We start from the raw sequence: 26545 nt of genomic DNA, 5'->3' as shown, positions 1-26545 counted from the left end.
GTCAAAGAGAATTAGATATAGAACGAGAAAAAGACGATTATCCATCGATCGATAAATGCAATTAGAGCACCAAGGGCTTGTGATAAAAATCTCACTTAATTACATCCACCAATTAAGGGGCAGACGAGATCAAGTCTTCAGACTTATAATGTTAAAACTTCATCATGCTTGTTTTTTCGTTGATCGAATGCGCTTATGGAAAATTGAAATTGAATCCGTTAGCTTTAAATCGAATCGAAGTACTAGTTTTTTGGCGATGACAGATTTTCAATTTTCCACTTTTGATCCCGTAAAAACGAGACCGAATTATTGTGCAAACCGGCGTGCGGATTTCGAAATTCAATGTCCATATGACTGGAACCAATTTAATTAATACTGGTCAGATTTGCGGTGGGATTCATTTGCGTTATACGTAACACAAGAAACATCCAACGATCCTCCATTTCTTGTGCAAGTAACCGGACGCCTCTACAACGCGCGTGACAGGTTAAGCTGTCCAAAGTAGGAAGAAAAGGTACCCAAGGTAAACAAAAAGAAAAAAAGAAAAACGGGGTGAAGAAAATCTGGCATTTACCCCGCGTCAAGATGTCCCTTCCTTTCACTCAGTAGCTAAGTACATAAGTAAAGACAAGAGCATGGCTAACAACCTTTAGGGGAATTTCTACTATTTGACACCCCTTACATGCCAGTGAGCCACGCGCGTGTGACCTACTTGTATTTTTACACGTCTTTGATACCTGAGTACAACGAGCGGCTTACAAGGCATGTGACACACGTGGATTTGATTGATCCACCTGCGAGAATTTCGGTTCCTTAATTCTATACAGCGGGATGAACATTTCCCGTGGAAAATTGTCGGACGTTACTCTTCTTAGCACCGACTTTCTGTGTAATTTTTCTTTTTCTTCTTTTAAGATACAAATATACCATCGAGACAATAAGACTTTTGAAGCACCTTTCCCGTACTGGAACATCGACGGAAATCATCATTCAAAGAGGGATTCTGGTTCTGATCTTTTTTCCCCGACAAACTGACCTGTACTAGTTGTACAATGCCTTCGGGAATAAACTAGATAGGCGTCTGCCAGTGCGCTGAGCTGTGCATTGGTTATCGATATTGTCTACTGCCTATATCTCGCCGGCCGCATAATAGGAACTCCCCGAGTCCCTCGTTCTATTCACGTCATTCTCTGGCACCTTTTTAAACTTTTACTGTAGTTCGGTCCCTGTCTTTCCGAAGAACAACTCTGGGGTGGGGATGAAATTCCGAATTTGAAAAGTTCCGAAAGCGCTGAATTCCGAATTTTTTCGTGGCGAAACTTAAAGTAAAGAAATCAAACTTTGAAGAAACATCAAAATTTCGAATAGTTCGAAACTCCTCGCTCAAAGTTCCGAATGGAAAAAATTCCGACAGGACAGAAATTAAAAAATCTGAAACAGCGAAATTCTGAGTGATCGAAGATTTTCAGTTCTATGAATTTCTGGCTTGGTGAAATTTAACCACTTTGATCCTTCTTTGTTTTTGATTTTAGATAATTTTATGTCCAGAATCCTGGTCATTTTGATTTTTGCCTTCTCTATTGAGCCAATTACGCTCTGTGAGTATATTTTAATTTTCGGAATTTCACTTTATCGAAACTTTATTTTTCGGAATTATGCTCTATCGGAACTTTGAACCGTCGGATTTGCAACGATTCGAAACTTTGTTTCTTCAAAGTTTGATTTCTTTACTTCAAGTTTCGCAACGAAATAATCGGGAATTAGGCACTTTCGGAACTTTTCAAATTCCGAACTTTACTTTCGGCCCACAATTTTCAAGACCCGCCGGTACAGTGACATCACCAGAGGTGACGCCCTTCGAACGACGAACGGTGGTAACGGTATGAGAACAAAAAAGCTGTAAGAATAAGTTGAACATTGTTACAGCTTTGTTAGACGTGGCGAAGAAGTTTAAATTCGCATAGCCAACTTTGAAAACTAATATATTATAATATACAATATAAATAGGACGTACTTCACGGACTTCGTGGTTATGTAAAAGTATTCCAGCGTATAACGCTAAGAGTCTCAGCCTCTTCAAACTTCGCGCAGGCAACTTGAACTCGCGTAATTTTACGAATGAAAAAACAACACGATCGTACATGTATGGACTCGGTGAAAATGTTATAGAATTTTCTCGAGGAAAAAAATGTTATTTTTAATTACACCAACGTGAATACGGATGCCATTTGATACTTGCTTTCCGGCATACAAGCAAGCGTGAGGTGTGTTCAGAGAACTTCGTAGCGGTTTCGGCTTGCGACTGACTTAAAATAGGTTTTGTAGGTTGGAGGTATAAGCTTGCGGAACCCTCTATATCGGATTCGATATTTTATCGTTATTGAATACTTATCCCGATTCGTGCTGCAATGCGACAAGTTGTCTTTGCAGACATCTCCGGGCACCAATTTGTCCCCGGAATCGAAAAAGAATCGTAAAATGAGAGAATATTGGCGAACTGTGCAGCGTGCCTCGCAGCCCGAGCTCCTCGAGACTTTTCCAATACTCTGAAATCGTTAGTCTTCGTTCTAGTTTGGTATTTCGTGGACATGACCCCGAGTCGAATGCTTTGACCTCGTTAACGTCATCGGACCCGCGGTCTTTCGGGATGAATTCGATCATCCGCCGCACGGCTTTCGAAACCCGAGGCCTGATTTGCTGCCCGCAATAGGACAGCCGGTACAGCCAAAGCTCTGGCATTAGATGACTTAGGTTCCTGGCGCCGCGAGCTGTACTCATGGCTTGTCATGCACACCTACACACGATTTAATCTAGCATGAGTAAATACACGGACGACGACTCAACTGTCAATTCTATCGGTATTGCCCACAAGCCTCTCGTTACAGGGTTCGTCGGGCAAATTAATCGATGTGATCATGAAACCTAACCTCGCGGAGATTCGCGATTCATCATTTTCACAGCGAAATTCAACGGCAATCGATGACGAACAGAACATTGTTTACAACCTGGAATGAAACTTTACCGACCACAAAACCATAAGAAAGCTGATGAGGTTCTGAAGCTAAAAGGTGCCTGCATACAAGTGGCTCGACCCTCTTTATTCGTGGTCTTTTACTGTTTTCACGTTTATTGCACAATCAGGGTTGCAAGGCACGTAATGCGTTTGTTTGAAAATGTCTGTGAAATACCATCAGACCGCTGTATAGTCCCTGGGACTGCGGTAACTATTGCGGTTCGAAATTAACGCACAGCTCTATTTATTGGCCAATTTACCGACAGACGGCACACATATGTGTGTTACTCGCGCAAGCATGAATTATGACTGCATGTAAAAACTGCTGTAACTACATCTCAATGTCTGTTGAGAAAATTTACGTTGTTATTGTACATGCATGGATCACCCGAGATTGTAAAATTTATTACCAGTAGATGAAGTGCGGTATAGAGAAGACTGCGTCTTATCGTTAGATATTTACAGACCGTAAATTGGATTCGCATGTTAAATCCATCCGAGTGTGAATGCGTTTAAATGGTCGTCTGTTCCTCGCACTGGTTGAAAGACAATTCAGAAACTACGGCAAGTCGACGCTGAGCTACGCTAACCTCGTAAGCATGCGAGGTCGGGCAAGTTTAATGATTAAGCTCTAATTCGGTCCAAACTATGTCAAAGATACGTGATGCTTGCAGGAACAACAACTTACTTCTCAATTAAGCGCAAGATACGTTGTTTCAAAGCGTCACTTAAATTTCCAAGAATTTGCTCACGTGTAATTATTCGCACTGTTAGACGTACCAATAATTGTTTCAACATTTAAACAACCTCGAGATCTGGAAATTTACAGTTTCTAAGAAAAGCACAATCTCCTCGACGCTCTCGATCGACGGTGTAGCGGCCGTTCTTTGTCCCATCTCAGTATATAACGCGTGCATACAAACTTGACACGGGGTTACCTTTGCATCGAGACTCAAGCTAGCATCGATCGAATCGCGTTGAAAGGACCGTTAAGGCCCTATTCAACTATTCACAATTCACCGAATGTTACGAGAAAATTTAGGCTGCGCATTCAGCTCATGGCTTTTGATATCGCCAAATTTCAACAAATCACAACGTTATTTCGTTACAATTGCACCTTTGTCTTTCACCAGTGACACATAATGCGTAACCGAACAGACATTTTGGCTTGGCTATTTCTGGTCAAAGCTTCTAAATTTGTTTTCCCGAATCACGTTTTCCAGTAAAATTCCATTAATGATTCTGCAATCGATAAATCTATATTACTAGGAAGGTTCACGGACACCAACCTGATCCTTTGACATAAGTTTTGGTGATATGAGATCCAGCGAGAAGCCCGTGACAACGTTTCGTCGAGCAAGAAACTCAATTCGGCTTGACAAACCAATCGATGTGCAGATGTGACGGACCAGAACAGAGAATGCATGTTGTGGACGAGTAGAATTATTTCTGTTTGAAAAATAAAGCGAAATCCTGTACAGAGCATCGCGTCACGTCGTAATAACCACCACCTGAAATATTTCAGAAGTTTTAACGGACGTTAACGGAACACTTACAGACGTATTTCCCATCAGCTTACACAGCCGCGTTCAGTGAAGATGGTGAATTGTGGTTGAGGAACGAGCTGAAACGTGATTGCGGTAATCACGCTTATTTACACTGTCGGTATCGTTATTATTTTTGCTCTCTCCGGTAGCAAGAACAATACTAATAATCGAGACAGAGACTTTACTACGGCTTAATAAACATGTCTGGGTTATTTCGAATTTAACTGCGAGTGAGTAAGGGCACCATGTAAACTCGCGTGTATATATAACGTGATCTTCCAGCGTTAGTGCTTTCAGCTACGGGTTGACTCAAATTATCCAAGCCTGGAGCTTTACACGGGGAATGGAATTCGGCATCATCCGACAATGCCTATATCTATACTGTTGTTAAAAATTAATGACACAAGTTTCCGCACCTTCACCGAGAGTTTCTTCTCGAAACTATGCCTGGATGTCTGGCTGCTGTCCGTCCGTTCTAGGAGACAGCGCCGTCCCGTCAGCTTCTTGGTCTACTCTGGTATCAACTATTGATGGACTGCCTGGCAGTAAGCTGGCGCTTTAATGCATGAGGGAATGGCCCATTACATTAGGAATACATACCTAACTTCAATGGTACGAGTGATGAGTCTGCGGTTCGGCTGATAGCTACGTCACTCGATGTGACAATTAAATTTTCAGAATACAGACTCGCCCTACAGTCTGTATGCAAATTGCGCTACTGCAACCCTCCTTCGCTAGATCATGCATATTGCATCCATCCCCAAGGTTGACGTCTACGAAGCCCTAAATTGTTACGGCTGAGGGTTGTCGAAGTTTACCGTACACGGGATGAAAATGGCTACTTGTTATAAAAACTGTACGATAGCTGCGATTCAGAAGAAGAAAAACACATAAACAAAAAACTATAATAATTGCACGACGTACTCTTTCACAATGTTATCTCCGTAACATCGGTTAGCCTGTAACCAAGGGACGGTGATCGATGCCAAATTAATTTCATCCACTTCACCGAGCGCGGGGTCAATTCAGGTCACCTCGGGTCACGATGCCGGTCTAGGAGATACAGAGTGGAGAAATTAGAAAACATTTACCCAGAATACCACCGGATGCCATCATCATTCCGTGAATCACGGTGAAACGTTCCGGAAAACGAACGAACTTTAATACCACCGGACGTTGATCGTGAATTCTACAACTCGTTACGCGCAAATTGCGCATACTCGTACATTTCTCGATTACCCGAATACAGTCGTACGGTTGGTTCACCGTCACATTTTTATTAATGATACACCGCGATGGTCGTTCTGAAATCCTATGCGAAGAGAGACGCAATAGCAACTATGATAGTTAAGGGTGAAAAATATCTGCGCCGTACTTAAACAACGTTTCGATTAAAGCTCTACTTATAATTGCCGATGTCCCTGAGAATCTTTCAAGCGCGTGAAGACTGCAGGTTCAAGTTATTGGACAGTCTAATCTAGAGAGTGGTCGACATGTTCCAAACGTTTACGATCAGTAGAAAGCTTCTTAAAGTCCTCTGCTTGGGTCCCTCGAGCTTACCGCAAGTTGATTGCCTCCCTGACTGTATGAAGATTTTCCCGTTTATCTCGAACGAGAGGAATTATTTAGAGGATGATAATAATACCGAGGCGTCATTTCGTGTGGAAAGTTTTCACCCACACATACGCAGCTCGCCGGATGTTTCTTTCGCAACGATTAGAAAACGTCCATACCACGAAGAATGCTGATTACCGGTTTATTCTCAGCGTTCACTTTCTTGAATCGAACATTTGGTCATGGCGGTAAGATTAGCCGTGCGGATAATTTATCCACGTATGCTTCTTAGTTGCAGACTTCCACGACAATCTTTACGTCGGTTAAAGGCGAATTCAGTTTTATCACGGTTTACCCTTCTCATCCAGTCGTTCAACTCCTCTATTTTTCTTTTACACGTCTCTCAACTCATGCAAAATGGGCTTCGAGGCCACAGGCGGCAAATACTTTCGAGCGGTCCAACACCCTGCGGAATGTCGATACGTGGGTATAAAACGGCGAGAAACGCCTCACCGCGTGTATGTTGCATACCTGCCTGTACATACATTATACATAGCTCGTGTGCATCAATCTACATTTCAGTATCCGCGGGCCTTCCTTGTGTAGGTATGTAAACTTTAAGGGAGTTGAAAAAAATTTTTATTCATCAAGTCCGAGCAGTAAAAGAGGCATTGGTAAAAAAAAAAAATAGTGTAAATTAAAAACCGAGTTTGACTTTTCAGACATGTTCGTGTAACGAATAACTCTGCGAGACTCGTTCAGCACAGACCACAAATATTTACCTTTCGACTTTGACCAAGCGCGAAAAGCAGCGAACAGGGAAATAAAACGGACAAGCGACGCTTAGCTTTCAGTCGAATGGATCGATTCGACTTACGACTCGTGTGATCGACCTTGGCGTCGCTCACGTTTTCTCTAAAAGCTCCTGAACCCGTTTGAGAAACTGGATTTTCATCAGCCGGATAAGGCACGTCCGATATTGAGGATTTTCTTTGGTTAAGGGTTTTAAATATTCACGCATCCGGGCTGCTCCGATATTCCGATCCTCCTTTCCTCTCCAATCGAAGAATACGAGTATATTCTTATCTCTGTCTTCCGCCGCTTCGGAAGGAGAGAATTCAATCAGAGCTCTCGAGCAAGTGTAACAATTGTGAATTCGGACGCGCCGCATATATCCAAGAATTTACTTCACATCGAAACGTGTTGGAAATGCAAAATTTCCGCGCAGGTAAATTGACTGTAAGTCGTATGGAAATGAAAGTGAAATGAGATTTAAATACCATGTAAATTTATCTACGGAACGATCCGATATCGTAAGAATTTCAACTTTCTGTGATAAATTCAGAGAGCCTTTCCTTTGAGGGTTTCGTCCACAAAGTAAAGTCAGAGGGCCACTAAATCTGTCGCGTAGAGCTTGCCTAGCGCTTCGAGAAAATATTCCTCAACCCCGCGGTGCCTGTGCATGAATATTTATACTCGTCCGAATCGTTTTGCACGACGTTATCACGCCGGAAACTTTAACGAGCCGGTCGAAATTCGAAGACCAAGAGTCGAAATTTAGTACGTGAAATGTTTTTAAAGGTAGACGGTCCACGACGAATTCCATAGAAACAAATTTCCGTGGCGAAGAGTTTCCTGGGCGGCGAACTAATCGCGAAGTAATTCGTCCTTTTGTGAGAAACTAGCCCCAGTCACGACGTAGTCGGTTTCAGTCAGGTATAATGGCTTAAAAAGTTATCCGACGCTTTGCGTGCAGCAAACTCCTGAAATGCGTTAACGGAGGCGCGCCGCGTTTATCCTGTCGCTGCGTCGGTTGAAACTTTTTTCTTTCGCAAGCTTATATCACATGCACAAGCAACATGATTACGAACCTGCAGGTGCACCTTATAGTTGGATATAATTTGTTAGCGTGTTATATTTTTTCCGTATCTTAAATTTTGTTTTTTTTTCTCATTTTTAAATTCAACACGTTTTAAAAGTGTTTCTTACATTCCATGTTAAGTTGAACGTTTAAAAAACTCTTGGCATTAAACACGCAGCGACAGTATTTTTAAAGCTCGATCTCTATGAGATAAGTTTTTCCCCCGATGAATGTACACATTTTGTTTCTAATTGAATTAAGACTTGAACCAGATGTACAATAATCATCGCGATAATCATCGACTACTGATGATTCGTTAAATTCCCACGTATCGGCAATCGCATTGAGGATTAATTGTATCGTTAAATTCAGCTTCGCGAGGAATTATTATTCTGAATAATTTATGGAAACGTTGAAATAACTCGATCAAAGTATAATCAATTTTAAAACACACTTTTTTCGTCAAGGCTTTAACGTGACACGCGTGCGTTAAATGATTATAAATATTTCAGCGAACCTTCTGTGGAATTAAAAAAATACATATTAAACTTGACAAACTTTTTACGACAATTTACTCCGACTCATTTATTAATAATTTCTTCACTTCAATGAGTTTCGTTTACAAGTTCGCTGATGCAGGTAGCTGATCGTTGATACTATGGTTTTTCGCTCGGTTTGGCCGACATCGCTAACCACTTTGCGTATATGCATAGTGATTAGCCGGAGTGGCCGTGACTACAACGGTAATTATCGTTATTGCAATTAGTATAATTGAGTTTTCTATCCATAAGCCTCACTACTCGGTTTAGCTCCGTCGCTTCGGTCGAGTGAATATACTTTAATTGACTTCTTTCCAGCGACAAAATATCATGTGCCTTTATTCTCCATAACAGGAGTAAACTGAGCATCAGATGAAAGATGAAGTAATACTGGAACTTTCGACTATAAACACGGTGGATGCGATAAACTCGGCTATTGACCCGCCTTTTGTCCCGTCCCTTTGTTTCGACGTACCTGCGTAATAAAATGTTATAATCAAAGTCCTGCGAACGCCGTTATATGAGATTACGAATAATGGTTTTTCATTCCTCATCCATTTACAACATCAAAGGGGAGACGAGCATTTTTTCAACAAATGTAATCCACCGGGTGGAGTTGAAATCTTGTTCATAAATCACAAGCATTTGATCCGCTTCTTCTGATAATCCCAACCCAGAACTACCAACTCACCGGCCTTTTGACGCATGCGCGAGCTTTCGCATGTGAGTGTATAATTTTGTGCGGAATGAAAGTTTGGGTACGTATCATATTTCCTGCTGGTATAAAGCTGAAATATCGTTTGGAATTGCGGTATCAGCGATTTCGGAAAGGTAAAACACAAATCGAATTTGCAAAACCCAACGTCACATGTTCGAATACAATCGGAAAGCAGTCAACGGCTCGATAAACGGTTGAAAAAATTTCCCGGCTGCGCGAGAATAAAGGGAACGCTTTTGTGCAGCGGCAAGAATTGAAAAGTTTCATTTATCCCGATGCGATCATGAAAGTTGAGTGGCGTCCCGGAATCGGACGCATCGCGAGTCCCACGGGAGATGGCCGAGGTGGCTGATTGTCGATAAAAATGAAATTAAGACCGTAATAAATAGGCATGTAGCAACGGTAAGGAGAGTGATAGCGTAACACTTCTCGAGGAAAGTATAAACGAGATTTTTATCTTTCGACTAGCATATTAGCACACAATGCCGATATAAGGAAAGTGAAGTAAGAGCCAATAGTAGAATGTCTGGTTACTTGCAAGTATCGTAAACCTCGTTACGAGCAATGATGCCACCTTATAAATGAGCGTCGCGTGTATTCTTACGTCGAAAATTAACATTAATTTATACTTTTCACTTTATATTTATTTACAAAGTGGACGATGGCAGCGTTTCGTCGGATATAAACAATGATACGAATGCTTTCCGCTTTTAAAGCTCTATACCGTCTGCAAACGGAATAATTTTCCGTATTTATAAAATCGCGTCGCAAAAGTTCAACAGCCGTGACTGAAGTCAATCATGTTGAATTCAATAAAACTGTACATCCACGATACAGAAAAAAAATTATCAAACCGCTGTACACAACGCTTTACTGACAACCACGATTATCAACGGTTTCCTAGACATTAAGATATGAAACCACTTTTTAATAGCAAAAATTTGCAAGTCAACCAAATATAATCATTAAACACATCTCGTTTGCTTTGTATGTATAATGATTTTCTGTAAGTCGTCTAGTTACTGACGATATTGATATTTAAGTTTTGACAAATATTGCAGGCATCTCATCTACCAACAAAATCAGCTCTGTTGCAAAAAAACAAAAAAAAAAAAAAAAACGGAACCAAATAAAACATAATTATTGATCGGTACTGAATTTCGTATTTAAATTTACGGGTTTCAACTATCATCCACGTTGACGTTAATAAGCTTGAGTCTAAACTTTTCAACCCTGATTAATTAACAATCGCTCGTCTTGGCAAATTTTCTACTCGACCGTACGCCTGATTGAACCCCAATTCCTTCTCAGCTCCTCCCCACGTGCAGATAACAACCACGGCGTTGGCCGATGTGCTGGCAATTTAATACAAATTCCCTGGGTCTAATGTAAGATTTGACAACAGCTTGCTTTCCCGTGAAAGCTCCCAGCTTATTCTTGATAATTTCCCTTCGGAACAGACTCGGGTTGGGAAAGGACGGCACGGCTGGGACTTGAGATAATTTACGAGAGAAGGTACGATTACGCGGTGTTTGCTTCGAGGTTAGTAATTCTTCATGACAAATTTACCCCACATTGGATGAAATTTCCGTGGCCCTCGATCTGTTCTATAATACACGTGATACTTAATGCTACCGATGACCAAACCTCCAGGGTGATTTTTGCTGATTCGAGGTATCACGGGTAAAGGTCACACGACCTATCCACAGAAAGGGATAAACACGTGTCCAAAGTCAGGGTTCCGTTGCGAATCCGACGCCCCTCCACCTCCTTCGAGGATCTCGCAGGACGCGGACCCTGAAGTCCTGAGCAAACTTGGACCGGTTCCGCTTCGTAGATTTATCGGATGAATACGCGAGAATGAGTAGAACGAAAATCGACTGTGTGAACTTTGTACGATTATTGAATTACTTGCTCGCGATTAAGAGCGGGTTTTTTTTCTCTCTCTTTTTTCTTTCGTTTCCTTAACTGGATACGTGTGACTGAGACAACTCTCAAGGGAAATATCGCCAAGGGTAACACACTTTTATTGCAGCAGCTTCCGCCCGCGGTCTTTCACAGTATATTCACGTAAAAAAGTCAGTATCATCTGTGACACGTCACCCCTCGTCTTAGCTGGAGGCTCCACGAGTGAAAGCGGTTATCGCGAGGTATAACGATTGGTTATAGGGGGAGAATAACGTTTGGAGACCTTTAAAATGTGACTGGGACATTAATCTTGAATAAGAAGGAAAAAAAAAACATTTCAATCAAGTTTCGACGGGAGTAGAATGTTGGATATTCTGCAGCAACGAAAGTTTCATAGTCGCTTGTTTGTTTAGGACAGCATGATTTGTCGCGGAGCTGTTTTAAATTGCGAGAAACGGGTGAAAGAGAAAAAAAAAACTTCATTTTTACGTACGAAACTATCCGATAGATTGTACATACGTATAAGATTCGCGGAAATGAGTCGTGCTTTGAAATATTTTTGCGGATCGTCACACAGGCGAATAAAGTTTACTGCCCGTAATAAAAACGACACGTTCGCGTAGGTACAATGGCAGCAAGGCAAAGTCCGTTTTTATACCAAACTCGCAGGACTGCCATAATTTTTGTTTCATTCCACAAACACTTTATTGTTAGTTTCCTCGTATCTTCTAGTCGAAAGTATCTCCCAGTAACTACTGGCTAGTAGCTTCAGTTATTCCAAAACCGTTCGGAGAAAAAGCCTCCTGCTAAACAGTCTTGTCATTCGTTCGTGCGGATCAAATGTTTTTGTACATCGACACGGTTGATTTCCTCTCAAGAATCAACTGATTATTATAACCGTACATTATCGCGAAAAATATTGATTATCGGATGACAGAGGGAGATCGAAAATTTTGGACCTTGAAGTTGAACGGTTGGTTGCAGAGGATTAAGAAGTACCCTTGAAGCAAGTAAAAATTCCGTTCGTCAAAAATGCGTGATTGATTTGAGAAGCGGTTTCCAGAGATCTCCGAGGTGACCTCGACCCTCGAACCGGCCGAGGAAGAGGTAAGTTTAATTTTTTCACCTGACGTCTTTGTGGAAAGCTGCACGTAGAAATGGAAGGGTGCAGGTCTCTCTTTAAAAGTGGGTAAAATGCTTACGACGGAAGTGAAAACTGCCAACCAACATTCCGCGTATGAAAGACGTGCTTAATACCGCGCGACGTAAGCTCCGACAATTCTTTCTATGCGCTAAACTGCACCAGCAGAATAAAACCAGACCTGGACCATATTTGTTTGAGTGAGTTCCTGGGAATTTTTCACATCGACGCTGACATTTAAGCAGGTGATGCACGAATTGTTCGATTATTGTTTCTATCGTAATTTTCTTCTTCTCTTTTCTATCTTCTCTATTTTTCGTGGTAACGCGATATCAGCGTATAGAGAGAGATTTTCCTCACCACCCACCTTTACTAAAGCATATGAGTTCACCGCTACGCGTCACTTGGCTAAACATATTCGCCACACACGAAGGAACGGGCGAAGGGAGCGAGAGTTGTTTGCAATCCTGAGTTGCCTGCAGGGGTAGCTTATACTGAGTTAAGCCAAGGGAGTATAATGTTCGTGTCAAGATATGAGGTACACGAAGACGCGTCTCTTAGAGGCTTGGAAAGAGCCTGGGAAATGCACCCTAGAGCAACGAGTCCCTCTCTGCGTGCTTCTAATTAAAGGCAGGAACGATACCGTCAAAGAAAATACACGTATACTAAGTTCGAGGTGCAGTATTTCATTCAAAGAAACTCGGTTGATGTCGACGCGCATGCAGCCTGAAACTTTGTTGTCGGTAACGCTGCTGAGAAGCTGGTTTTACCGAGTATTTCACGATTATTTTCACTCGCAATATGTCACAGCGCCAACTTTGGTTTACGTCACGTTCTACGAACGTCTAAGATCGAGTGATTTTTCACTTGGGAACAATTCCCGTTGTCTCACGTGACCGGATATTGCACCGCAAGATTTCATCCCAATGGTGCCTCTGTCGCGAAAGCCTCACCACATCGGCACCACGCCACATCCGACGCCTTGGGCTGTACTTGGATGTGTTTCGCTGTATCGAGGGTCCTCTAACTCGTAAGTCACGACCCTTTGTACGTACGTGTAGTGAGACGACATCACCCGGTTCGATCTTTACACGATAAAGATGTTTGAAATATGGCCGCACTTTTGGATCCGCGCTCTTTTCACTTGGATTATCTTCATCGACGCTGCTGCAACATATTTTGCAGTACTGGACGATAGAGGAAAACAAATCTTGTCTTTTTGACAAAAATTAATTCTTAGACGCATTTTGTACACAATTTCTCCCAAGAAACACGATGTTCCGTTGCGAGTATAGCCTTTACATACCTCTATAATGTGTCTAAATTTCATTCAAATCGGTCTAGCCATTTCAAGTAAAAATTTATTTCCCGATTATTGGTTTTTTCCGATTTATTCAAAAACCGAAAGAGACAAAAGCCTGAAACTTGCAGGATCAACGTATCTCGTTAGTACCGGAATACTCTCAAAAGATGATTCAGATATCCTTCGGGGACCGATTCACTCTGCTTATCGTCCTATGGCCTTTCTATACTGTTTTTCTCGGAAACAGTGGATTATGGGGCAAACCACTTCAGCCTCGTACACAAGGGAGGTCCCTCTACGACATATATAAGTGTCGTCAAAATCCGTTTGAATCACTTCTGATGGTTCCCTTGTCAGTTACCGAATTTACGGAGAAAACATGCATCGTAATTTGAAGTAGTACTTTATATTGCAGTGCCGTGGTGAAGTGATTAATCAGATCAAGCAACGCCTTGGCTCTGAAGGATATCGTAAATATACATACGCTGTCTGAACCGATACCTGCGTGTGGGGAATTCATTTGTCTGAAACGAGAAACGTATAGAGATTCAAGTCGGCACGGTGCGGTGTTAATGTAGCTGAGACGACGAGTGTATCTCAGAGCGAGCCGTCACTCGTAATAAAGGCGTTACCCTACAGGGGGTGAAATACAAACTAGACAATCGTTGGAATGAAGATAGTGAGCTTGTGCGGAATTAAATTGGCCGATCCTTGTATTACTGGCTGGCAAAGTAAAGGATCAGTTAACAACGTTGACTCGTCATGCAGACATTAGAACGTCGTTTTAATGAAAAAGTGAACGGTAATCCAGTTTTAAAAATTCCAGTCATGTCCCTGGTCGTATTAGCGGAATTTCCCCGGTGAATTAATATCATAAATTCATGATTAAGTACGGAAAAACGCAAGTTATACATTCGTCCGACAGCTGCCGGAAACGGGAGCTAATAGATAAGCTACGCCGCTGCAGCATCGCGGAGCCCTTGCCCATTTGAAAAGTAAATTTTAAATCCGTCTCGAATTGAAGAGCTTTCAAATCCAGCTTCTCCACAGCGTGACGGCCAGCTAGTGGAGAACAAATAAAAAATGTAAAGGGAACGAAAATAGCAAACTGTTAAATAATTTACCGTTAAATATAAGAAGCTTTAGAGCTGTCGAATGAATTTCTATTACGCAGCTGTCAGATTTATTAAAGCCGATTAAAGCTCCCGCTCTTTTTATATAAAAGCGTACAAAAATAGCAAATAAGTTACCGCTCTTATCACACAGAAAAATCGCGTGTTCGACGCAAAGATGTCATGATTTTTTACACTCGTTCTATTTTCGCCAAACTGTTAGCACCTTCGTGTCTAATGTAAGTTTTTTCTTTTAGATAGGTTTTGAGCTCGTATTATGTGTAGGTTTAGTTTGCGTGTGACAGCCTGTCCTTGCAGATCCCTTTTTCCGATGCATATAAAAACTGTACGTACTGTGTGTAACGGTAGGTTTTGAGGTAGAAAAAAGTACACAAGCCTTTCCACGTGCGCTTCTTCACTCTTTCACGACTCTTTGCCAAGTACTGTCACGTAGTAGGAAACACTGTTTTTGCCATTTTTATTTACCCTGAACGAAAGCGGGAATTTAAGGTCTCATTCAAAATTGCATTACCGCTAAGAATTTGTCAGAACGTGACTTGGTTAAATATTTGGTCCAACCACTGACACCGACTCCAGAGAAACAGCCCTTCCTGGGTTGTGAGATTCGAGTCGAAATTAGAAGGAGAGGCGCAAGTGCACCGTGACGCGAAGTAGTTCTTTAATTATCTAGCTCAGAGCCACGGTCACGATTCTTGGCAGGTGAGGTCACACGCTCTAGACCCAGTTTTACGAACAATCGTTGACACTGTACCGTAGAATAGGTGGCAAAGGAAAGAGGGAATTTACTTTTGGAATAAGAGGATGAAAGATGTAAGATATTAATTCCTGAGGGTATCGCATGAATATCGTGTTATTGTATCTACTTTCGCGAATTAATTAACCAAGACAGCTAATTGGTCACCTGCGGCTCTTCTTTCAGGAATATGTATAAGTCTCAAGGAAACGACTCTGCAGGGAAATGAACTATTGTACGAGCCGAAAAGCAGAGTAAGGAATTAGTCAAAGTCCTTTTCACCGTATCAAATAGACGTAGGTACCTCAGCTGTACAAGCCGGTGGAAAAGATTGATAAGAAAACGCCGCCCACTTCTCCGCGGCACCTTTTACCTTCGCCCTTTTTCTCTGACGATTTCATATACCTACCTATACATGGGCCATTGAATCGATTCTCACCCAGTCATCCGGCATAAGAAATTCAATTTGCCTGCTATTCTCATGTCTTCTTATATAGGTATGTACGTGGTATGACGCGTGCTGATTTGTAAAATGTCAGCATCTCAACTCTATTATCTGCCTCTGTGAAACAAAATTATTCTTCATTCATATGCGCAGCAATTTTGTTGGAAATTTTTTTTGAAATTATTTTTCAAATCTACAACTGATTTGTTATCCGTCAGTGTTTTTTTTTTTTTTGTTTTTTTAAAATCACAAAATATATGTCACATTCACTAACAAATATGTAACAAATAACACAAGCATAAAGTGGATCTGCCAGGACATTATGTTTGATTCAATTTTCCCAACAGTGTAGTAGGAAAATCGAGTTTTTGATGCTGGATTTTTGGACGAGAATTGGCGGAATGGCCTATACATGTATAAAGCCACGTGCACAGACATGCGATAGCGATTGCTTCAAAGTTTCAAACTGCTCAAACTCATCTGTCAGAATTTTCTAGTCCGTCCAAAAGTCGTCAGAAGTCGCGACGCGCGCGATTAGCATTTATTTGCGTTACTTAATCTATAAAGCAAGCTTTAACAGCCGACAACTGAAGGGCAAGGCAGCCAAGTTTCGTGCTTGACGCGTATCCCCCCCCCCCCCCCCCCCGTGGGATCTGAACAAATTTTATTGTTTGCATAGCACACAGCGTCGGCGAGGGGATTCGCGAAAACTCTCCTTAGGGTGAATATTCTCATCCGTGAAGAACGAATTGGCCGAAGAACGATATGCGACGTTGTTTTAACGGAGTGTAAGGAAGGGAGGGAGATTGGTTATGAATTTTCATGACCAGTAACTGGATCGGGATTAAATTCGGTCGAGATCTGCGGCGATTCTAGACGACATGCTTTTGTACTCGTGCTAAATCGTCTTAAGTGCTAATCGCCACCGGTACATCTCTTAAAATCTTCAGGGCCCTCCGCCATCTGCCTAACTGAAAGGAATTGTTCAACCATTATGGAACAATGAAATTAAGCCTGATTATCGCTCTCAAAGCTGTCTACAAACGGTATGGCTACGCATAATACCCTCGACCACATGCCCGTGCTCCCTCTTCATCCCAAACTGATAATTCGCTCCGGATTCACTCATTTATTTCCATCACATAGGTAACTTCATTTTTCTCCATTCGATTCCCTAACATCTCATCTTCACTCTGGTATGCCTCTTTAAGACTTTTTCAGCTGCCGCATCCACTTTACAAAGCCTTCGGTATTAGATTGCTTTTCTCAATTAATTGACTAAAGGAGGTGAAGTAAAATGAACTTGTCGTAGTTAATGGACTGTTTAAGCTTTAATTCATGGTGGCTACAGTGTGCAAGGAATATGTCCTCAAACTCACAATCGCGCACTCCCCGATGTTTAATCCGGAATTCCGTAAATCCATTTCCGCGAATCGGATAAAATCTTCACCTGAATTTGCAGTAGGGAATATTTTTTTACCTTCTAAAGATGTCATTGGTTAATTTTGTAAAATCATTTAATTCTGTGTAACTGGCACAGACTTTACATTCCACTCAAACTACTCGTCACTTCTACGAAACTGTTATTGATCATTTCACCAAATTGAAGATTGTTTTACTGATATTGCGAAATTGTTTTATAAATACAAGGAAACACGTGTTTCAAATTCACCAAACATAGCGACAGAATATGGTAAATGAAATGTTATGCTGATTGAAACGAATGCGGTTTTCCTCAATATTCCAAACTACTGAATCTTGTTCAGATTACTTTTTTTGTCGAGTGAAATTGATGAAAAGAAATTTCGCTGGCCATATTTCAGCACGATACTCGGTGAATTAAGCAAATTGTTTTTCTGCGTGTATAACGTCGTCCAAAAACGACGTGATCGTGCAAGCCATCGCGTAATGACATAATTGATCAGCCAAGTCAATAAAATTCAAATCTATATGGGAATAAATTACTGATCACTACCTTGTAAAACTAATGAGGCATTAATTCGTGTCGAATAAAATTAGTTTTGATGAGAACAATTACAAATTATATCGGTTACTGAAATGTTTTTCATTAGTGCTCAACATTTGATCTAATTCTTCACTATTTTCATATATTTTCTTTAAATTCTTGTATTTTCAACTTCACCTTCAAATTCTGGACAATTCTAATAATTTTTATACTCCCAACCCCTACACTGCACAACTCCTGTATATAGCGCTGGTGTCACATCAGGGTCGCTGGAGACCCCACAGCAAACATCGTTGCATAAAAGCAGAGATATCGATTCAAATAACTTGTAAGAATTCCGGGATACTCTTTAACTGCTATATTTCAAGGCAAATTAGTTATCTCGAGCAAAATGAGATTGCGAATATGAGAAAAGAAAAAATAAAAAAAGAAAAAAAACCAATCATAAAACAACAAAATACCAAAAAATGTATCATTCTGCTCAAAAAATCACAACTCACTAAATTTTCAATATTTTGAGCTGAAAATTGTCTGAGTAACTCTCAAGACACAAATATTTGAGAAAAAGAAATATACGGAGATACAGCGCGATAAAAAAAAAAACGTATCTATTTAAGCGAATGAGATTGAATTTTCGGTAAAAGGCAGTATTAACGATTTTTATGATAGTTCATTATTTATCTTGAATTAAATCAGGTTATTTTGGAATTTTGGTTTTTCATATGGAATTCACGGCGAACATGCCATGGGTTCATTTTTACCCGGATGTGCATCGTAAGGGTTAATTCCCCGCCCCTTTACCATAATAAAAAAAAAAAATAATCAAAAGACTGCGTATCGATGTCTCAAGAGTCTGACAATGTTGACTTTTGAAATTTCAGGAGATGATAACGTGACGTGAGAAAAGCTCGCCGGACGAGGCTTCGTTGGGAATGAGTTCGAACGGGAATACCGGATCGCAGGAGGGCGGCGGGGGTGGCGATTACGGGAGCAGCGACGAGACGGCTGCCCTGCTGACCAGGGGGCCACCCCCTCCCGTCGTCGTAGCCACGGCGCCCCCGGGAAAGCCGGTGCTGACGAGACAAGACCGCGCCACGTTCCTCGTAGCGTCACCTCAGATGTCGGTCTCAGGCTTAGGGGGTTCCGAGGAAAGCGGGACTACCGAGGACCCAGCGACCAGGTCAGTGCCGGACATCGAACTCCACTGCAGACTCGATGGGGAACCGCAACCAGCGGCGATGCCTGTCGGCGTATCCTGTAGGAGCAGACCCTGCGGCAACCATCAAGGCCAAGGCGCGTACAACAGGTGCCGGTGCGACAGGAGAGAGTCCTTGGCTCCGTCTTCGGCGATGCACTTGGCGCGCAGCGTCTCCAGGTGAGCTTCCGGATATTTGGTGCATTGTCAGATTGTGATGCTGCTGATTTGTCCGATCGGTACGTGCGACTGCATACTCGCGTATAATACAGTATATGCAAATTCAGAATCTGCATCCATCTTTGGCCACGATTGTCGACCGTTTTACTTGTTCTTGGCGTTATAAATCCACTCAATTATTTAATTTATTGCGAAAAGATACCCGACGGAAACTGTTAATCACACAACACTTTCCGAGTCAACTGTTTCGAATCAAACTTTTAAAATTGTCAAAACCAAACGAAAAACAGTCTTGTACCATTTTTTACCTACAGTCTTTCATTCACATGTGACTGATATGGACCCGAATGGATGAATTGATAAATCGTATAAAGTAATGTTAAAGATATTCAGTGGCGGTAGATATATACACCCTGTTCGGAGATTTTTGTGGGTCAGTTTTACTGTGACGAAATTCAATAAATTTCACTCTTAAAATTATTGATGCGATGAAACGCGGTGGTCCTTGGCATATTTCGTGATTGACGCACGACGATGTTCGCAAACCTAACTTTTAAAAGCGTGGATATACGCATTGCACGTTTCATAAAAGTAAAAGGCAATACGCTATAGGAAGAAATTTTTTTGTCGGGCGTACATTTTCCTCGACGTCTGCTGGCATATTTCCAGAACTTGTTTACACGGTGAGCATTATCGCCGTAGCGTTTTTATGGAAGTTAAATTTACTTTCATAATTAAATTTCACTCGCGTTGCTATTAAGTATGTACCTTCTTCAAAAATCCTCCCCTTACACAGAAACAATGGATATTAATTCTTTGAGAGTACGTATCGGGATGTTCGAAACTCGGCTACTTCGTTGGTAAATCGATCGCTTATCAAACTGCAAACAATTCTTCAAAGCAATAGAACTATTTTCACATCTTTCATTTTTCTACGCCAACGCGTTGTGACGTCAGAAAGAATAGTGGAGCAGGATAAGAACATATGTCAGTATAGCAATTCCAAAAATATTAACACTTCTCAATTTCATAAGATATTCGCAACACGTCGTCTCAGATAAGACCTGAACCCTAGAATGATAACGGGGCGGGGGGGTTAAAAAATACCCCACTCGAATTTAAATTTCCCGCCGCAAGAGAACAGCATACGATTTCTAACCTTAGTAAATAACTTATCACCACTTTTGTGGAACTTACGCAAAAAGTTTTTTTAGCGGGCGTGATTCTTTATTAAAAAAAACCAAGAAAATGAGATCCCATAACACCCTTAACGATATGATGTACCCAAGAGATGGAATTTACAAGATTGGGGCGTCTTTTCACCCTCCCGTCGGCGGAATAGGTTAAAAAAAACAAATAAATAACCTCACCGTTCTAGGGTTAGTGAAAATTTTAGCAAACGATTATCGAACTACAAACCTTGCTAAAACCCTGATTTCTTACACGTACAAAATAACGTACTTGTACGGAGATTCAATCATCACAGCGAGATTTAACAAGTCACCAAAACGTTCATTGAATGCTGAGAAATAATTTGAAGCCTACTTCACGGCGTCCGACCAAGCGTAGACTTTACTACTAGCTCGGGGTGAGTTCAAGAGTTTCGTTCGAGTCGCGAAGAAGGCGCAACGAAGTTCTGGCACTGAAGTATGTAAGCCACGTATCAAGATGAAAAAGTTGTCAACATTTTTTCACGCGATTCATGCGTAACTTCAAGTGTGCGTAAAGATGTGAACTCTTGATCGTGATAAATCGTCGAATTCTCGAAGGAGTCGCGTAGATTTCACTGAAACTCTGAAAAGCCGTAACACGCCGGAGATCCGTGGAGGCGCTGAGGAAAATTTCATCAGTTATAGTTACTATAAAACTCCGTTAAAATGGATGTGATTACAAAAACGGTTTACATATGTCTTAAATTGTAAGAAAATGTGGTACGAGTAACTATTTCGCGTAATTTTATGTGTCGATAATTTTCTGGCTATATTCTGACGGTGAGATGATTGGAATTTTTACAAATTTTCAAATGCTTGTCTTACACGCTGGGACGGCTCGTTATTTCGCGGTTGAATTAATGAGGTTATCCCCTTGAAGAGGAGCATCCACCGCTCGACCGCGACTCACGTTCACCGATAGACTGACGATAACACCCATCGGGAATATATGTAGTCACGAGATAAACGCTTGTAGAACTCGAAGCTATTGAAGAACTGTCGTACAACGAACCTCGTCGTTTACGACAGCAATTATTGGCTATATGCGAGCCAATCTGCTCCTGCGCAAACCTATCGCCATAACACCCGCAGGCATAAGTATGATAAACTAGCCGGTATGGATTTTCTATACGGAAAAAACTTTTCCCTCTAAAATCAACATCCCGTTCTCCGAAGTACTATATGTTCAAGCCCAAATATTTCATTGTCTCCCTATTGGCTTGGTGCAAATATTTGCGACGACGGGCTTTAGTGGCAGATTGAATGAATTGCATGGTTCCAAGCTTTTCTGGGAAGATATTTATTGCATAAAAATTGTTCGGTTGATTGAAATGATTAATTTTCGTTTATCTTGAGAAACACCTGTCACGCAACACACAATTTCGTAAAATAGTTTGATCATGTTTAAGAAATATTTTTTTTTCTTCAAATTAACGAGCTCATGGGCACCATTAAATGTTATTATTTGATAAGATGGATAGCACTTTTTTAAATTCCAAGAAATTGTGAATATACTGTCTGATAGAATGAACAGAAACGATTTCTTTGAATTACTTGACGTGTTTTCAATTCAAATGAGAATGCATTATTACATCGTATCAGAGATTCGATGTCGAGGAAAATTAGATATTGATCGAGTTGTAGTAAATTCCTGACGATCATCATATCTCGACAGTCCGACTCGCCAAGTCGAAATTCTTACAAAATCGAACTAGCTCACGTTCGTAGGAAAAGTAGAAATCTAGTAGTACAAAGAGAAGCGATGAAACGAAAGCTAGGAAAATCCAATTTCACAAAATCAAAGTTGATATCGGATCAGGTTTCAAGTATCGTTTACCACGCCGGTTGGCACGGTTTCGCGCGGGAATTTACGGCGTCTTTGCCGACTATATATACGCGTAATCATACGGCCGTACGTCGTTCGCCAACGCGCTGACGAAGACGCTTACCCCGAGCTCCGTTTCAACGTGAGGAAGACTGTGAGTACATCACACGGAATCTCATTATCCATACTTGACGTAATAATTTCTGTACCGCGTCTGATTAAATTGACGGTCCGTCGTGTTATAGTACGAAAAGGTAGCCTTCTCGATTATGATAAATCTCGAGAAAGCTCGAAAAAGCTCTGCAAGCTCGGGAAAAGCTCGGGAAAGCTCGAAAAAAGCTTCGGAAAGCTCCGCGAAAGCTCGAATGGTTTTAAAAATTTTGAAAAAGATGGAAAAAGCTCCCAGCTTATATCCTATTTTCTGCCAAAGGGAAAGCGTCAGGAGCGGGCATCACTGCTGCCCCTGTCAATCGGCCCCGCCACCGCCGGTTTTGGTGACGACATCGCCGAGCGCCCGGATAATCCGGCAAAGCTCGCAGCCGGAAGCATCGGGTTGCTGTTGTACCGGATGTTGCTGCCCCCTGCACGGAGGCGCAGCACCTAGCGCAGCCTCCCTGAGACAACTTCGCGAACCTGGCGATGGTATCGCCGGTATCGCCGCGGATTCTCTGCGGATCAATGGCGGCATCAGGCAATTCCGGCAGGTAAGCTCCCTCTCTGCACACCCGTCAATTCTCAACCGTTATCTTCTACTTTACCGGTCGAGTCCCGGGCTCGTTCATATACAGACGTGTAGGTTTAGGGCGCCTCAGCATAGATATACATATAGATTCGATTTACAGGTGAATCTGAAGAAATACAACTGTGAACCATGTTGCCCATAGCGAAAGATTTAGTTTTATACATAGGTTTTGTTTTTTAATTACACATTGATTACTCATACATTTTATACTTGGTTACTACTGGGTAATGTGTCGAACGTTCTTTTTGTGTACGTCAAAACTCTGTGAAATTGTCATTTATTTCCTTGCTTTTCTGCTTTATTCACTCTGGCACAAGCAAAGTATAAAACTAGTAATTCAATACGCGTCTTTTTAACGGTTACTACTGATTTTTCACACCTTTCGTTCACTGAACGTGGATGCCGTGCACACCACAGCGCAACTGTCGAATCAAAATATAATCTGTCAAAACAAATTTAGAGTTGTTCCCCGTGTTGAGTAAATTGTGGAATTCGTGTATAATAAAGGGATTGTGGAATTACATCCGAGAACAAAGTTTTTTTAAAATTTCATTACACTTTGGTTGCGAGTAACGTAGCGTTGCGTAAGTTATTCTTACGAATATTTCATTGCAATTACTGCTTGAGAAGATGGAATTTTTGACCCGCGGATACAGAAATATCAACGTGCAGACAGCTGCTCCCTCATTGTCATTCATTTCATCAAAATTACAAAAATTTCGTACAAATTTATTTTTCAAACCCTCTCTGGTGAAATTGCAGACGAGCCTCGTTCTGTAAGCTTACTCTTCGAGGCAATTGCCTGCGGGGAATTCACAGTTTTTTTTTAACAAATTTCCTGGATATATATGTATAATGTATATATACCTGTATTGACGAGGGTGAATGAAAAAACACGGAACAAAGAAGGCAAACCAGAGATATACGCCTGTGCTGGTACTTCGAAATAACCGTCACGCTTTGGCCATCAATTGAAATCTTGAATCGAAATGTTGGAATTGAAAATTTACGAGATTCACGCGAGGAAACATTGCGTTAGGTTCACTACCTCGGTAAGTTAGTCTTAATCCCGGAAACTGGTGCTAATCAAAATTTTCACCAAGTTTTACACCGCTCTAGTCGTGCAGGTGTACCGTACGCTTCGACGTAATTGTATTTCACAACTTTACTCTCCTCCTACTGCACGTATAAGCCTATCTGTAGGTAGACTTACTTTGCTTAAGCTCTAATGACAATTAGGAAACGTTGAAACTAACTGAAATTATTTATAACTGCACAGACCGTTGCAATTTTCAACCTAGCGAAACGTGCCTCGCAGTTGTAATATTTATTCATAGACAGTCAGCGAGCTGAAGGAAATATATCTCAGAAACGTTTCGGTTTTATTATACAGTTGTAGTTTGAGAATTCGATTAAAAATTCTTGAAATTTCAATTACGAGGCAAATAGCTTTCTCCGACCTATCTGACGGGTGTAATAAATCTACGAAAAAAAAAATAAATAAATAAAAAAAAAGAAAAATACTGAAAGATAAGCGTCAAGGTGTTATCAATCCGCAAACGAATTGCCTGTCGGTGAAAATGGGGGAATTGAAGAAGGAAGATACTGGTATTTTCTGCAGCCAATCAATGTACCCAAAGTCATAAAAAAATTCAATCTCGCCTCGAGCGGGATAACGGTATGTAATTAACAAGGCGTTTGAAAATTTCAAAGTTTTCCTCCGTGTCTAATTAATATACGCAAATTGGGTTCCATTTGATGGTTGCATTCCGAGTCGCGGTCGGTTCAAGATACAATTTTAACCCTATCAGCCGAGGTTTCATCAACGAGAAAAGTTAGATCAACGGTCTCGAGGCGATAAAATAATCGTCGAAGTATTTTTCGCGGGGTAAAACAAAAAATGAATTCCTATTCAAATGGCCAATTGTCGACATAAGGCTCGGTTCGCGCGGTAGGCAATGCTACATTTGACGCATTACGAAAACACGCAATGAAATTATTATCTCCACATTTGAACAAGTGTAAGTCACTGCAAAGCCGCAAGCAGTCAGGGTGAAACATTCGAGAAGTTTGTTAGTTTAATTATCTCGAGGGCAGGTTATTCCTCGGCAGAGAAGAGGGCCGGAGGGCGAGAGGCCGAGAACCCTCGAGGGTCGAGAGGCGGGGGAAGAGAAGGGGGCGGCGAAGGAGGAAGACGCCGTGCAGCCACGTCAACCTCTTGGCGGAAGGCCAACGCGCTGCAATCGTCTGACACCTAGTGCAAATTATGAAATCACTCCCAAAGCGGGAACCCTGCAGGGAACGAACGCGACTCGACGTTCGCCCCACGTAATCGCTACTTTTTTCCGCCTCCCTCCGAGCAACCCCAACCGACAGACGAGTCTAAGGGAGGCTTGACACGAGTGTGGCGTTTACGAAGGAATGAGCGAGCTTTCAGTCAAGTCTGCGTCATGTCGCTTCTTTCGCGTGATAAAACGGTAAACTATCCATCCACCTCGTACCTTGTTTGGATGAGAAGCTTCTCGCAGCCTTTGAACGAAGGTTCTTTCGCCTGTGCACTCAGTCGGCTCTTTCATGTATGAAATCGTTCCGTCGGTCAAGAAGAAACAGTGACTTGATCAACTGGCCGGTCAACTGAGACGGGAAAAAAAAATCAGCGATAGTTGTTAAGCCAGTTTCCCGGGTTTAAATTACGTTTCTTCCACACGTTTCGAACCATTCATGTATCGTTTGTTCTTTTTTTGTTTTTTTATTGCATTCTGTACGTTAAGAGAATGCAATTATTATTACACATCAGGCAATGTTTCGGAATCAATAAATTATCGAAATTCATTCAGGTCGATGTTTTCGCCTCGAACGCACTCGACATCGAATTAATCCACACCTTTAGAGTTATCGTGCAATATCCCATATCGTTGAGCTGATTAGATCAATTTTTCTAAAACCTTGAACCACGACGACGCGACGGTTACCCGATTTTCACAAACGTTATCTGCTGTTTACCCTTCCGTCGTAACGACGATTTAACGTCCTTCTAATTCAAGATTACCGGAACAAACGGGATAATCCTAAGCAACGAGGCCAAAGGCTCCGCTCTAGGCACTCTAACTCTAAGGCACGACCCTTCCGTCGGCCACCCCAGCGTCTCGCGTACCCTTAGCAAATTGGATCCAAACTTTAAGACGAATTTGCATTCTTTACAGCCCCTGTCGCAGTAGCGAGGTTGTGTTTTATCTTCGGTGAAAATTCTCACACCGCGTTATTTCGAAAATATCCGACAAGCGAACACGCACAAATTTCAAAGCTGAGTCAGCGAACTGTTCGTTTTCCCTCAGGCGGTATATTATCCTCTCGTCGGATAAAAATTCGTTGCGCCAGATTTCTGTTCCTTGAAATATACTCATCCCAATAAACAATGCCAGTATATAAAGCGTATGAAATTCGTCAAAAAAGAACGTTTTATTCTGTAGAATAAACGTGCAGCACCTACGTATTTTATTGCGAAGAATGTCCGCCGTGATTTCGGTTTAT

At 41.6% G+C, this 26545-nt stretch overlaps 1 protein-coding gene and 1 long non-coding RNA gene across 6 annotated transcripts in view; one reads left to right on the top strand and one right to left on the bottom strand.

The window, feature by feature from the left end:
* Positions 1–26545, top strand: part of SK (small conductance calcium-activated potassium channel) — a 171390-nt gene that overhangs the window by 25275 nt on the left and 119570 nt on the right. For both annotated transcript variants that reach the window (XM_046632477.2, XM_046632478.2), the window contains exons 3-4: positions 18743–19236; positions 22703–22976. In XM_046632477.2, coding sequence (XP_046488433.1) covers positions 18794–19236; positions 22703–22976 — 717 coding nt within the window. In that variant the 5' untranslated portion in view covers positions 18743–18793. The remainder of the gene's footprint in view (positions 1–18742; positions 19237–22702; positions 22977–26545) is intronic.
* The window catches only part of LOC124221992 (uncharacterized), a 167386-nt gene that overhangs the window by 41709 nt on the left and 99132 nt on the right, over positions 1–26545 (bottom strand). The gene's annotated exons all lie outside the window — the stretch shown is intronic.

Source organism: Neodiprion pinetum, chromosome 6 (assembly GCF_021155775.2).
Source record: "Neodiprion pinetum isolate iyNeoPine1 chromosome 6, iyNeoPine1.2, whole genome shotgun sequence".
NCBI classification, from domain to species: Eukaryota; Metazoa; Arthropoda; class Insecta; order Hymenoptera; family Diprionidae; genus Neodiprion; species Neodiprion pinetum.
Note: the sequence above shows the minus strand (reverse complement) of the source record. Positions and strands in the feature narration are given on the sequence as shown.